Source organism: Zosterops lateralis (genome assembly GCF_965231275.1).
Source record: "Zosterops lateralis genome assembly, chromosome: Z".
Classification (NCBI taxonomy): domain Eukaryota; kingdom Metazoa; phylum Chordata; class Aves; order Passeriformes; family Zosteropidae; genus Zosterops; species Zosterops lateralis.
In genome coordinates, this window is record NC_139800.1 from 64,936,968 (window position 1) to 64,952,235 (window position 15,268).

At 40.6% G+C, this 15,268-nt stretch overlaps 1 protein-coding gene across 1 annotated transcript in view; it reads left to right on the plus strand.

Annotated features, from left to right (window-relative positions):
• Window positions 1–15,268, plus strand: part of APBA1 (amyloid beta precursor protein binding family A member 1) — a 90,127-nt gene that overhangs the window by 69,958 nt on the left and 4,901 nt on the right. Inside the window, exons 6-11 of the mRNA XM_083883965.1 lie at window positions 1,415–1,501; window positions 2,056–2,241; window positions 5,579–5,758; window positions 6,548–6,760; window positions 14,075–14,194; window positions 14,853–14,993. Of these exons, the coding sequence (XP_083740091.1) occupies window positions 1,415–1,501; window positions 2,056–2,241; window positions 5,579–5,758; window positions 6,548–6,760; window positions 14,075–14,194; window positions 14,853–14,993 (927 nt within the window). The remainder of the gene's footprint in view (window positions 1–1,414; window positions 1,502–2,055; window positions 2,242–5,578; window positions 5,759–6,547; window positions 6,761–14,074; window positions 14,195–14,852; window positions 14,994–15,268) is intronic.

The window sequence follows — 15,268 nt, forward strand, 5'->3', positions numbered from 1 at the left end:
TGTGTTCTTTCTGACTCTTTTGGTGCTGTTTCTTTTCATTTCTGAAATTAATTGTGCTAAACATGAAATTTTATAATTTTTTTAAGCTAAAAAGAAAAGGAGGAAATTAATCAAGCAGGGACTAATTTAGACCAGCTAGTAGTCTGTAGCGCTGACATTAGTTTGTAGGTTCCTGCTTGACTTGGAGTCTCTGTAAGTTCTTCTCTAACTGTTCTCCTGTCTCTATTTGTTCCATGCTAAGCAGATGGCCCAGAAATTAGCCAAAAGCAGGAAGAAGGTGCAGTACAAACTCCATCAGCTTGATGTTATGCTTGTTCTTTTGTTTTCTGGGAGGGTTTTTTCTTTTCTTTTTATTTTGTGGTTTTATTTTCTGCATCCAGCAAGGTTTTTGCAGATTTATTTCTGAGCCACCATACAAGTTGACATATTTTGGAAATCAGTTGCCTGATTGGCCATTTTTTGTTGCTTATCATTAGCCATTTCATGTTAGAAATAGAAGAAAGATTGGATTTATCAAATGTTTACAGGCAGTACCCAAAATGCATATTAAAGCATCAGGACTGACATGGCAAAGGTTTAAACTTTGTAAAATGATGGATTAAAATATTAAAATGAAGTGTAGGGGTGGTTGTTTGGGGTTTTTTTACTATTCTTTTTATTTTATATTTATGTAGGAGTGCTTTGTTTGACTCACAGAGACGTCAAATTGCTGGATGCAAAAAAAAGTTTATGTCTATACATACAGTAATATACTGAGATTGACTCATCTTTGTAATAAGTTTTGTTTGTGGAGTTTTCAATTACCTTTTAACAAATGTAATTTTAAAAATATTACAAATGTTTGCTTTCTATTAACAAATTATGACTTATAAAGTGAGTTGCTGCTTGAAAAGTATGGTGTCTGACTGTGAAGGTCTTCTTGTCAGAACTGCATTATGAATAGCTCAAACAGTACCTCCTGTGGTACAGGTTTTTCCGTTGGTCTTGGCAGCTACTGCTAACCCAAATAGAAATTCCTCAGGCAGGAGATGCTGTTAGGCTTTTCCATGGCTTGTATTAAAACCTTATTTGAAGTGGGATTCATAGTATGCAGAAAATGGTAAAATCACATTGCTTTTCAAGAAATCTTTATAGTTCATTTTGCAGACAGGTATAATTTTACTGAATCAGGAAAAAAACCAGGCAAGCTTTTATGAGGTTAACTTTTTTTTCAAACAATACCCAATTCACTTTCACATATATGATATAATTTCCACATCTTTGTGTTTATCTTTGGCTTCTGCAGTCTAATACTCTATCCTGCATTGCTGTTCTGGTGACTGTGTCTTAGTGCACCCCTGTACGTGAACTAACATCATTATTAGTAAGTGTGTTACCTAATGTGTTTGTTTGACTCTAATCCATTTATTTGCAGGCTCCAGAAGGTGAATCTCAACCCATGACTGAAGTGGACCTCTTCATTTCTACACAGAGAATTAAAGTACTGAATGCAGACACACAGGTATAGATATAGACACCTTTGTCAATATTGTTGGAGTATACTGCAGGAATAGACTTTCACTTAGATGTTAAAATTTGTCTTTGAAATGTGCTGGCTCTTGCATTCCTCTCTAGTCAGAAATCCATGGTCAAGAGCCATGTCATACAAGCAATTACTCTGGTGTGTCAGACTGTAGAAATAATTAGAATTTGTGGGTAAGATAATTGCAGTCCATGCTGCATCAAGTACTGATTGTGCCCAGAGTAGCCCAAAATGTTTAGCTGCAATAATCTGTTCATAGTCCTCTACACATACATGCCCAGCATATGCAGGTTCTGCAATTGTGGTCTTGATGTGCTTTTCCACTGAAAAAAAAACGCTGTAAAACTTTCTTTCTGTTTTATTTTTGGAAAGTCAGGCTCTTGATTTCTATTGGTGTCTCCCGTCATTCATGAGAGGTATTACAAATTTCACTTAGCAGAGGTCTTAGAGCTGTCTATCTATTTTGGTAATACTAGATGTGCAATAAGAACTTAGTTGAAGCAGCTGCTTATGTTGGTTTTCTTATTCCCCAGGAAACCATGATGGATCATCCCCTGCGGACCATCTCTTACATTGCTGATATAGGAAATATAGTTGTTTTGATGGCTCGCAGGCGAATGCCACGCTCTAACTCCCAGGATAATGTGGAAGCATCTCACCCCTCTCAAGATGGAAAGAGGCAGTACAAAATGATTTGTCATGTCTTTGAGTCTGAGGATGTAAGCAATTACATTGTCTTGTGATTTTCTAGGAGTAGAAAAGTGGGCACATTTTAAAAAGCCCGAAGTCCATTGTGAGTGGTCCTGTTTGCTTTTTAACTGCAACCGATATTTCATCTAAGCAGAAGAACTTTCCTGCCATTTGTATCTTTGGACCTGAAATGTCACAGGAAACTGGTATTTATAGAAATGATTACCATTTTAAAGCTTCTTGAGTGCCTTCCAGTAATAATGTTAAGAGGGTCCAGTTGCTGCAGGTTACAAATACCAGCTCAAATTTTGAGTGAGAGAGGGAAAGTCTATCAGAGGTGCTTATTTTCATAGGGAAATTCTAATCCCAAGTCTTGCATTGAGGATTGATCACTGATACAAACCAGAAAGGTGATTTTTGTTTTTCAGGAGGTTTACATTGGGGCTGTAGTTGCTGTCATCATGTCAAAAAGCCAGAAAAGAAAGTTTGTGGTTTCAGCAGTCCCGAAATATGCTGAAGAGAGGCATAAATGACAAAAATTTAATCTGTGGTGCAGTTAAGTTACTTTACACAGGACTAAGTTATCTTACATGAGACTTACCTCCTGTCTTCACAATCAGTGTGTATAACTTGCTGATTTAATGCACTTTTAAAAAGTAACTTTCAGTAACTGAAAAATAAAATCAAACTTATCAGATTGAAGTACTTAGAGCTGTAGTATTTAGGATCATAGTCAAGTTAGCCGTAATTGTTTGGGTAACTAACGTAGTCAAGAGAAGTACGTGAAAATATCAGTTTCTTACAAAATACTCAAATGTTTTCCAATCTACAGTGAACAGCAAGGACTTTGAGATGGGAACGTTGTCTTGAATAAGGACCTGATTTTATGTAATGATTTTATTTTATGTAACCTGTTCTAAACCAGTGTATGAACATGTTATCTGATTGCACATGGATGTATATACATGACCCCTGCTGAAGTTACAAAGTAAGGACAAGCATTGATAGAAGTAATCCTGGACCAAAATTGATGGAGTATAAAATTTCTGGATTAGTTCCACAAAATAGCATGTAAACCTGTCTTGCAAAGTCTTTTAAGAATCTGGTGTTAGAGTAGCCAATGTATTTTTTGCTTAATTGCAAATCATTTGACATGCTACTCACTTTGAGGCTGTTGTTTGTGTATTTCTAGTCACAAGTTTGGATATTGCTTGCTCTTTTATTGGCCAGTTGAAAAAGCAGAAATCAAAATACCAGAGTCTGGGGCTTATTTTCCTTCACCGTGGAGTAGTCTGACGTCTTGTATGATCCATACTTCCCGAGTCTGTTTCCTAGGCTGCTCTTAGTACTTTGGCTAGGTAAAATTTGAGATTCCAAATCTATGGTTTGGATCAGCCTGTATTTGTGTCATGTGTGATCCTCTCTTTGCCTGTAGATCCAATTGGCCTGTAAAATGCCTGTAGATCCAATAAAAACATTGCTCATTGATGGGGAAAATATGCTGAGAAACTGCAGATTATATCAACTCTCCTTAGTCATGATATATAGCTCACAGGTAACTTGCAAAATTCATCTCAAATACCAAAGTGACTAACAGTCAGAATGGAAGCACCATGGCACCTCGTTAGCACAGCAAGAAAATGGCAGCTTCAAAGATTTTGCACCTCCAGTGAAGTAACATGGCCTGTTTATATTATAAAACTTGTATTTTCTTGTGGGACAGCTGGGTATTTGACAGAATCTACACAATAAGTGAAACAGAAGCTGTAAGTCTGCAAGTGGGTGTTGGCCACATGTCTCTGCTTGGATGAGTCTCTAAGGAGGATAGCACCAGATTCTCAACTGTATTTAGAGGTGTACCTTTAAATTAGTTGAACCTTAGTGACGTATCCAAATGCTGGGTGTAGGAGCTGATCTCTTCCTGGAGTGAAGATACATGTGTATGAATGTGAAGTCTGTACACTTAGGTTACTGAGTTATGAAGGTGCAGTTTTCCCGTTTTCTTGCTGTCAAAATTAGCTTGATCCTAGCTTTGGTAATATACCACCAGTCTACATATTGGTCTTTTCAGCACCAGCAGTCATGCTGTTCTCATCAGCAGGTTTAGTACTAGTTTTAGCTGTTCAAGATACAACAAAATTTTTATTTCAGTGTTGGGAATCTTTCTTTTATTAGGGACCAAACTAGGCTTTAAACATGGCTTTAAATATGACTGTATGAAAGTACACCTGAGCAGGATTCATTCATTACCAGCAGTCTGCCAGGCCTCCATTGTCAGCTGTGGAGCTCTTCCTTTCTCTTCCCTGCCTTTGCCACAGCCAGCACTGTGTTTCAGTGCACATCACAGCCACCTCCTGTGCACTACACAGTGCTCACTGCATGAATTGCTCCTCCTATATACAGCAGAACTCCGCACCATGCTGTGCCTTCCTCTCCTGTCTGTTACGTCCCTCACCATTATTACTGTGTCAAAAGCAGGCATCCTCTGGCCTTGCTTAGCACAGACCTTTGCTCACATCTGCTTGCTGCCCAGTTTCTCTCCCACAGGTGCAGAAGTAAAACAGCTCATGGTGGGAGCAATGCGGTGTAGTGTGTGGTGCATTTGATGGCTTTGGGTCCAGACAAGACTGTGGAAAGCTGCAGTGCAAGAGGGTGCCCTACAAAGGACAGAATGAGCAGGAAAGAGGCAGAGAACTGGCAGGATTGTACAGATTGGAAGGAGGGAAATAAGTGTAGGGGATAGAGGCTGAAGGTGGTAGCAGGGTGAAGAAGGAGCATATGACCATTTGCAGTTATTTCAAGGGCTTGATCTGGTCACTAGTTGCTGCTGCTTTTTTCCTTTTTTGTCTGAGGCTGAGATTGGAGTAGTCACTATCAATGTGGTAAAGAACGGTAAGAAAAGTTGGAAATATCCTTTTAAATGTGGTTTCCTAGTAGACATTTTCATTTTCACTGTGGGCTTGTCAGGGAATGACTTTGCCTCTGCTGGAAGGGAAAGCCATCTGGGAGCAGCTTGTGTGGGAAGAACTGCAGGTGCAAGCCACAGTCACTGCAGCGTCTCTACCTTTACACTTATATTAGCAGTTCTTACCTGTGAAAGGATGTATTTTTTTTCTCATATTCATAATTTATAATTGGCAGAGCTGAATGTGTTGACATTTTGTGGATCTTTAAAACTAATTTGTAAGGCACAAGTATTTTTTAGGCTGGATTGTAGTAACTTGTAGGTTCATCAACTTGATGATCCATTTACAGTGTGGTTGTAACAGAAGGTGATCATGGAAAAAGTTCAGAAAGTGAACAGGACGTGATCATCAGAATTTTCATTTTTTTCTTTTCTTTTCCTTTCTCTGGAAAACGCTACAGGCGCAGCTGATTGCACAGTCCATAGGTCAAGCATTTAGTGTGGCCTACCAAGAATTTCTGAGGGCAAATGGAATCAACCCAGAAGACCTTAGCCAGAAGGAATATAGTGACTTGCTGAATACCCAGGACATGTACAATGATGACCTGATTCACTTCTCCAAATCTGAAAATTGCAAAGATGTATGTCTCCTTTTTTTTTTTTCCAGAAGTATTCAACTGCTCTTATCAGTTGCAGGCCTATGTTGGCAGAAATTAAAAAAAACATTAACACTTCCTAAAAATTATCTCCATCTAGAATATCCTCCCTAATAGGACATCCTGTCATCAGTTCTCTTTCAAAGGCAAATAGTGAACCCCAAATTCATCAGCAGTCAACTGATTTACCATCTGTTTCTGTTCTTTTTACCAGACAATTTTCAGACATGTTTGAAAGTGAACTTTAAGCAGATTAACAGATTAATACCATTTTAAAAATTACAGTAAACAATACAAAATTTATAGAAGCACCGGTGTTTGTGAACATGACCGATGCCAGGTTTTAAATAACTGTATGTGCCAGAAGGCTTTGCAGCTTGCTTAATAAAAACAAACCAGTGTGCAACTAGAACACCTAAGTGATATTTTTCCAATGCAAAGTTTTAAAATCTTGTAATCTCTTCTTATTTAGCATTGTCCACCAAAGCCCATGGCACCAGGGTTTCCTTCACTGCAATTTCTTCTGCTCATATACAGAAATTACTTCTGAGGGGTGTTTTGCACTAACTGTGTATTGTGTATCATTTCATGTTTGAATACAAATGAAAGGTAATAAAACATGTATCCTGTGTTGTTTTGCTTTTGAATTAGGAAGGCTGGTTGCAAGTGAAAAGGGGTATATTTCTTGGTTTTGTGAATGTTTGGAGGGGAATGATACTAGTTCCACGGGTGTGAAAGAAACTCTTTTTTTAAACACTTTTTCTTACTATACAGGTTTACATTGAAAAGCAAAAGGGAGAAATCCTAGGTGTGGTGATTGTGGAGTCTGGATGGGGATCTATTTTGCCTACAGTTATCATAGCCAACATGATGCATGGAGGACCAGCAGAGAAGTCTGGGAAGCTGAACATAGGGGACCAGATCATGTCAATCAATGGGACCAGCTTGGTTGGTTTACCCCTCTCAACGTGTCAGAGCATTATAAAGGTACGGAAAATGTTTCAGGAAGCTACACATTTTAAAATGATGACGTAATTGAAGAACAGAAAGTATAAAACTGTGGAATAAATTCTTACCAAGTGTTTGCATAGCACTTTCCATTTCGTGGTCTTAATAAAAATATGCGAGTTACGCTACAACAATTTTCTGACTCCATGCTGGACCACGGAATGGGTAAGGTTGGGACCACTGGAAGTAGTCTAACCCAATCTCTGAAAATCTGTTCCTATGCTCAGTCTCCCTCACAGGAAAGAAATTCTTCCTCACGTTCAGGTGGAACATCTTGTATTCCAGTGTTGTGCCTTTGCCTTTCATCCTATGGCTCAGCACTACTAAAAAGAGCCTGACTGTATCCTCTTGACATCCTCCCCTCAGATACTTACACACATTGATTAAGTCCCCTCTCAACTGTCTCTTCTCGATGCTGAGCAGGGCCAGCTCGCTCAGCCTTTCACAGAACTGTGGCATTTTTTAGGTTAGAAAAGACCTCTAAGGTCACTGAGTCCAACTGTCAAACCTTTACCTGCTAACTGAAGTGCTCCAATCCCCTAATGATAGCCCTCAACAGGACTTGCCTGCTCCAGGAGCTCCATGTCCCTGTTGTACTGAGGAGCCCAGAGCTGGACACAGCTGCACTACAGATGTGCTTCACCAGGGCTCAGTAGAGGGGCAGGATCAGCTCCCTGGAGCTGCTGGCAGAGCTCTTTTTAATGCACCCCAGGATAACATGGGCCTTGTTGGCCACAAGAGCACTGCTGGCTCATGGACAGCTTGTGCTGGAGCCTGGGGTTATTCCTCCTCAGGTACAGGATCCTGCATCTGCCCTTGTTGAATTTCAGAAGGTTCCTTTCTGCCCACCTCTCCTGCTTGTCAAGATCCTTCTAAAGAGTTGCACAGCACTTGGGTGTCAGCCACTCCTCCCAGCTTTTGTGTCATCCGTGAACTTTCTCATGAGGCGCTCCATGATGGTAAATTAAATAGGATTGTGCCCAGTATAGACCTTGAGGGACACTGCTAGGTGTCCCTGACACTGCATCCAAATAGACTTGTGCCACTGATCCCAGCCCTCTGAGCTCTGCCATTCAGCCAGTTCTCAATCCACCTCACAACCCACTTCCTGAGCTTGAGGGTTATGAAGTTATCTTGAGAGACAGCATCAGAAGTCTTGATGAAGTCTAGATTGACATCCAGTGCCATTCCAGAGTGCTGTGCTGTTTACTTGTGTACCAGGGCTCTGTGCACAACTTTGCAAGGGAATGTTTTGTGCAGAAGGAAGATATTACCAGATACACACTTGAAATTTTATATCACAGATGAAAGCACAGATGCCTAGTATTGTCATAAACCTTACTAGCTGACAAATATCTCTTAATATTTGGATGAAATAGAGTAAAGGATTTTTTTGTTTGTTTCTTTATACCTATATTTAAAGCTTTAAAACTTTGGCTGAAAGACATACCCTCTGTGATATCTGTGCCCAAGTTATTTGAAAGTATTTCTCTTATTTGGTGTTCTCTTCACTTGCATAAGTGGGATATTTTAATTGGAACAGCTTTCTTCTAGTTGTCAGCAGAGTATGTGACAGTGAAAAGCTTGCAGGTCATTGGAACTGAACAGTGCCTGGGGCAGCTGTAACATATAAAGGAATAAGTATTTGAACATCAGAGTTTAAAGAATAGGAAAGATACATCACTAGAGAGTGTTTGAGACAAACCTCATTAGTTATTTATTGTTTATTTACTGAAATTAGTTATTTATTGAAATGGTCCTGCCTAGCTGTGCAGATCACCTGCAGGCAAATAATGTAATGCTGGTGGTACGTTATACAGACATTCCCTGTTAGATTTATTTATTCGAGCAACTTTTTGGTAACACGTTATATTGTGTAACTTTTTTTATTTCACTTTGCTTTTTTTTTTTAATTGCAAAATAAATTTTCCATCTACAAGGTAAATTTGTGAAGTAAAAAAAGTACAAAGTAATTTTTTTTTCCCCTTCATAGATTATCTCTTAATACTTGAACTGAGATGCTTGTGCTAAAGACTTCTCATTCAGGCTTCTCAAAATGTTAATACTGAGTTCTGATAAGTAATAGATGCATAAATCACTGAACCAGTCATTTTAGATTCAATGAGTAGAAGTGATAGTCTGTGTGACGTATGTGAAAATATGGCAAAAACAGTCTTACATCTGTAAAGAAAGGAAGAAAACAAATAATACTAAATATCTTTGTGCCAGCATCATCGAAACAAAACTCCCTGCAAATTTAGGCTCTTTGTGATTGTTTCCTATCCCACATAATTTTTATTTCTAAAACTGTGGTAAGTTATACTTCCCTTATTCAAATGGAGTTTTTGTTATGCTCATCAGTACTTTCTCAATACAGAACCAGCCAGCTTTGCTGTTTCCAGCTTCTGCAGGCCTTTCTCTTCTTCACTGATATCAGTTTCCACAGGAACTGCCAGCTTTTTTTTTTTCTTTCTAAGGAGAACTTAATCTTGTATATTTGCAGATCTTCATAACCATGTATCTGGAGTTATTTATATAACACTATTGGAAACAAGTATGTATATGAATGATCTAAGTGCAGATCATTAAATGTGGTAGAAATATTCCAGATTTCAGATTTCCTTAACATGCTGGAAGGACTCAGATGGAAAGATGATATGTGGATAAACATATGTCACAAGCACTTCAAACAAGATAATTCAGTATTATGCATGTAATCTCTGCTCCTAATTTACCATAAACCAATAGCAAACTGACAGAGCTTTGAAGAAGCTTTCCATATGTTGTGGCTATTCTCTAATAGGATTATGCTACTTATTTTTCAGAAGCATCTGGTGCTGGGTACTATCAGAAGTATACTCAGGAGCGAGATAAAGAAAGAAAGATGGTCAAAATACACAATTTGTTTCTGATCACTGTATGTTAGCAGTCTAGTGAAGATTAGCCTAATCTTCACTAGTCTACTAGTGAAGATTAGCCACTTCTGAAATATATGCACTTGGTGTAAAATTAAAAGAATTTTTGTTAGGAACCACATTACTTTTTATGTGTTCCCCAAGGAATACATGTAAATAACTTGCACATTCATTAGGGAAACATGATGATATCACGTCTGTTTTGGGCATGTGCCCTGAGTGAATTCAGATGACTGAAGTTAGACACTTAAATTCTTCATAGAAATGGGCATCCCCAGTATTCTGCGTGACTCCTACCTTTCAGGATTAGAGCACTGAGGCAAAAGTCCCTTAGACTTTTCCATAAACTTCATGCCCACAATGTAGCTCAGTTCCTCTGCAGTGTGTGATGTTGTCAAGACCTGCTTGTAGAAGGTGAATGGCCCTTGAGCATGTGAGGTGCACTGCTAATTCCTCACCAGAATAGAGGAATCCATAGTCATTGAAGAGGTAGAGTTCAGACCTTCTTTCTCCTGAATGTGGAGCACAGGCAGTTCCCAGAGCCATGAGCTTTGACATTTTGTGTTCATTGTCTTGCAGCTGCTTTCAAGAATGAGCCAAGCTGAGCTCAGCACTGTGTGGAAGTGAGGGCAGCTGTTTGCAGTCAGTGTCAATTACATCTAGTTTAGGGCACTGACAAGAAAACAGACTTCAGGGTAGTTCATCATGCCAGGATGCCAGTTTTCTCAAGTCACTGCTGAATCTGGAGCTCAGCTCAAGAGAATCAGCAGCAGTAAACTGTATGTAGAGACTTCAGTGTATTACCTTAGCTACAGTAGGAACTACTTTCCAGAATTAATCATTTGAATTCAGTGTCTGACACCTTGATTGCAGTGGGACCTACATTTCAGTTGTACATATTAAAGGAATTCATAAGCAGATACTGGAATTAGCAGGTGTTTATGTGAGCTGAAAGTTGCTGTATTTTTTAGAAAGCATTTAATTCTTTATGTGGATTTTATTTATGTCTGGATTTATGGCTAATATTTTGTGTGAATTAAGCATTTCAATAATCTCTGTTAATAATCTCCAAGAGCTCTGAGTACTTGAAGTTGTACAAGGGGTCAGATTGCATTTATTTGTGGTTTATTACATTTTTGTTTTCACTGAGCCATATGAACACAATCTCTGAGTTAGGCAGTTACTCCTGGTAGCTGGTCTAGACCAGTGTTTTGGTTCACAGTAGAGCAGGGTTCTTAAGACTGTGCCCACTAGGATCAAGACTGGATACTCCACAGCCTCTCTGGGTAATATGTGTTTTACCACCCTGGCAGTAAAAATAATTTTTTCTCATTCAGTTTTCTTCTAGTAGCAACAAGTTTATGATGAATGTGATATAACTCAATTGGAAGGGAAGAAGAGTACTTGGAATTTATCAAGCTCTGTCTTGGGTTAGATGATGAGTGAGTAGATAGTTTATAGGTTAGGATAAAAGGGCAGACTGCTAAGGGTGACACTTGTGGGTGTGTGCTGCAGGATGCCTGATCAAGAGGTGGATGAGGCCTTCTACAAAGAGCTCAAAGCAGTCTCAGAGTCACAGGCCCTGGTTCTTGTGGAGGACTTAAACTACCCTGACATCTTCTGGAGAAGCTACACAGAAAAACACAAACAATCCAGGAGATTCCTGAAAAGCATTGGAGGCAATTTCCTGGCACAGATGGCGAAGGATCCCACAAGATATGGGTGTGCTGCTTGATCTCATCCAACAAACAAGAAAGGGTATGTTGGAGGTGTGAAGTTTGGGGCCAGCCTGTGACCAACTAAGGTAGTTTGGGGCCAGCCCTGTAATCATGGGCTTCAGGAGAGCTTATGTTAGCCTCTTTACGGCTGTTGACAGAATCCCAAGGGAAGAGGTCCTGCAGGGAAGGTTGATATTCAAGGATCACTTCCTCCAAGCTAAAGAATGATGCATCCCAATGAGCAAGAAGTCAGACAAGGGGTCAAGAGACCTCCATGGATAAAGGAAGAATCCTGTCATTACTCAAGCATAAGCAGGAAATACACAGGAGATGGAAGCAGGGTCAGGCACCTTGGAATTAATATAGAGGTTGTCAGACTGAGAGATGAGACAAGGAAGGCCAAGGCCCATTTGGAATTATACCTGACCAAGGATGTCAAGGAAAACAACATAGGCTTCTTCAAATACATCAACAACAGAAGGAAAACAAAGGATAATGGGGACCTGTTACTAAATGAGGGCAGCACCCTGGTGATAGAGGACACAGACAAGACAGAATTACTGAACACTGCCTTTGGACTGGTGTTTGTTGTCAAGACCAGCCCTCAGGAATCTCTGACGGAGGAAATCAGGGTAAAGGAATGTTGGAAGGAATATTTTTCCTTAATCAAAGAGGATTGTGCTGGAGAACAGCTAGGCAGACTGGAAGTCCACACATACATGGGGCCTGATGCAGTGCATCCATGAGTGCTGAGAGAGCTGGCAGACACCACAGTAAGGGTCCTGGCCATCGTCTTTTGAAAGTTCATGGCAATCTGGAGACTTGCCTGAGGACTGGAGAAAAGCAAATGTCATCCTGGTCTTCAGAAAGGGTAAGAAAGAGAACTAGAGAACTACTGCTCAGTCAGCCTCAAGTTAATCCTGGGAATGTGATGGGACACCTCGTTCTGGATGCCATCTCTAGCCAAATGGATGACAGTAAGGTGATCGGCAGTAGTCAGCATGGATTCACTGAAGGTAAATCATGCCTGATTAAATGAATTGCCTTCTTAAGGAAGAACAGCTACCTGGATGGATGAGGGGAGAGCAGTGGATGTTTGACTACTGCAAGGTTTTTGACACTATCTCTCAATGTCCTCATAGGCAAACTCAAGGGTTAGTAAGTAGTGAGGTGGATAGAGAATTGGCTGAATGGCAGATCCCAGAGGGTCATAATCAATGGCACAGAGTCAGGTTGGAGGCCTCTAGGTAGCAGTGTCTCTCAGGGTTCAGTACTGGTGCAGTATTTTTTAAGTTACTCATCAGTATTGTCAGTGAAGGGGCAGATGTCTCCTAAGCAAGTTCACTGATGACTCCAAGCTGGGAGAAGTGGCCGACACTCACATGCTGTGCAGCCCTTCAGAAGGTCCTCAACAGGCAGGAGAAATGGGCAGAGAGGAACCTTCTGACATTCAGCAGGGGCAAATGCAGGATTCTGCACCTAGGGAGGAGCCACTCCAGGCACCAGCACTGGCTGGGGGCTGACCTGCTGGAGAGCTGCTCTGTGGAGAAGAACCTGGAGATCCCGGTGGACAACAAGCTGTCCATGGGCCAGCAGTGTGCCCTTGTGGCCAAAAGGGCCAATATTGTCCTGAGGTGCTTTAGGAAGAGCTCTGCCAGCACCTCCAGGGACCTGATCCTGCCCCTCTCTGGGCCCTGGTGAGGCACATCTGGAGTGCAGCTGTGTCCAGCTCTGGGCTCCTCAGTACAACTGGGACATGGAGCTCCTGGAATGGGTCCAGGAGAAGGGGACAAAGATGATCAAGGGACCAGAGCATCTCTCCTGGGAGGGAAGGCTGAGGGCAATGGGCCTCCTCAGCCTCAAGAAGGGAGAACTGAGAGGGGCCTTATCAATGTCTATAAGTACCTGAAGGGAGGATGCCAAGAGGATGGAGCCAGGCTCTTCTCAGTTGTGCTGAGCAGTAGCACAAGAGGCAATGGGCAGAAACTAATGCACAGAAAATTCCATGAGAACGTAAAGGAATAACTTGTGTAGGTGACCATGCATGGAACAGATTGCCCAGGGACTCTGTGGAGTCTCCCTTACTGGGGATATTCAAGAACCATCTGGATACAATCCTGTGCCGTGTGCTCTGGGATGACCCAGTCTGAGCAGGGAAGTTGGAACAGATGACCCGGAATGGTCCCTTCCAACTGTACCCATCTCCTGATTCTGTGAATAATGGAAATCATGAGCACTGTTGATACAAGGATGATAAAAGAAGGACCTGCTGTTTGCTTGACAGAATTTACTGTATTTCATAGGGAAAGAACTGTTTTGTAACTAACTTAGCTACTTATTTAAAATCATTGACTCTTTTGGTGAGCTGCATAGACCTGTTTAATATTCCTTGTATTCTTGATTTCTGTTATCAAATGAAGAAACTGCCAACAGGAATCTAGTTTTCCTAAAACAATTGTGCCAGATTTTTGGCAAGAAAAATTTGATGTTTTATCACTCATCTCATTGAATATTCTGATGCTTCTGTCTGGCATTCAGGGATCAGATTCTGGTACAATGGATACAATGATCTATTTATTCAAGGCTGCTCCCATGTCAGTGTTCTGACACTTTTTTTTTTTGCTGCTCATGTTACATGTTTAACTCTCAATTTTTTTCAGGGTTTGAAAAACCAGGCCCGGGTTAAACTGAACATAGTTAGATGTCCTCCGGTGACCACAGTCTTGATCAGAAGACCAGACCTCAGATACCAGTTGGGCTTCAGTGTGCAGAATGGGATTGTAAGTAGCTTCCACAGTTTCTGATCAAGCTTTAACAAACATGAAACTTCCTCTCCATTTGTGGGTAAGTTTCAGTGTGAGAAGAAGGAAGCTGTTCTTTTCTCCCTTACAGCAAGCAGGATTTTCATTTGTTAAGTCTGAGATATAAAAGTTGTGTTAATAAAAGTTATTTTTTGTCTTTGACTCTACTTACTTCACAACTTTACAGTCAGCCAGGGGAATAAAAAAGTTGTTTCCGCTTTAAAAACCACAAATATATAAAAGAATCTGCTTTCAGCATGCACCACACATCTCTTTAACCAAGTCATTGCATGATCTCAAAAGAAAAAGCCTGTTCTTGATTCTTTTTGTTGTAAAGCATCTGCCTAATGAACATTGTTAAATTGAGGTCCTTCATACACTCATAAATTTCCAAACCACAGGACATGTAATGTACAACACAGCATTTTCAGTTTGTTCTGCTCTTGGAAGAGAATATCCATTACCTAGTTGTCACTAACAAATTTTGCATTTGAGTCAGCAATTGATTGCATCTTAGAATTTGTTGTTGCAAGTATGTGCTTAAATGTTGATTCATAGCTTGCAGGCAAAAAAAATGGGTAATCAGAAGTCTTTGTTCCTTACCCAGCCCATGATAAATTTGTCCTCTCCTTTCCAGATCTGTAGCCTTATGAGAGGAGGTATCGCAGAGCGAGGAGGTGTGCGTGTTGGCCATCGGATCATTGAAATCAATGGGCAGAGCGTTGTAGCAACACCCCATGAGAAAATTGTTCACATCCTCTCAAATGCTGTTGGCGAGGTAAGAACCAGCAATGTGTCTAGGCACTGCACACAGTTCATTGCTGTTACCAGTAACAACCAGTGGAAACCAGTAACGAGCAGTGTCCTTCAAGGGACTGTACTGGGACCAGCACTCTGTCTGTCACGTCTTCATCAGTGACATAGTGGGATTGAGTTGTACTCTCAGCAGATTTGAAGGTGACATCAGGATCAGTAGTGCTTAAGGAAAGGGATGTCATTAGAGGGATCTGAACAGGCTAGAAAAGTAATTTACGTAACCCTTGTGAAGTTTGA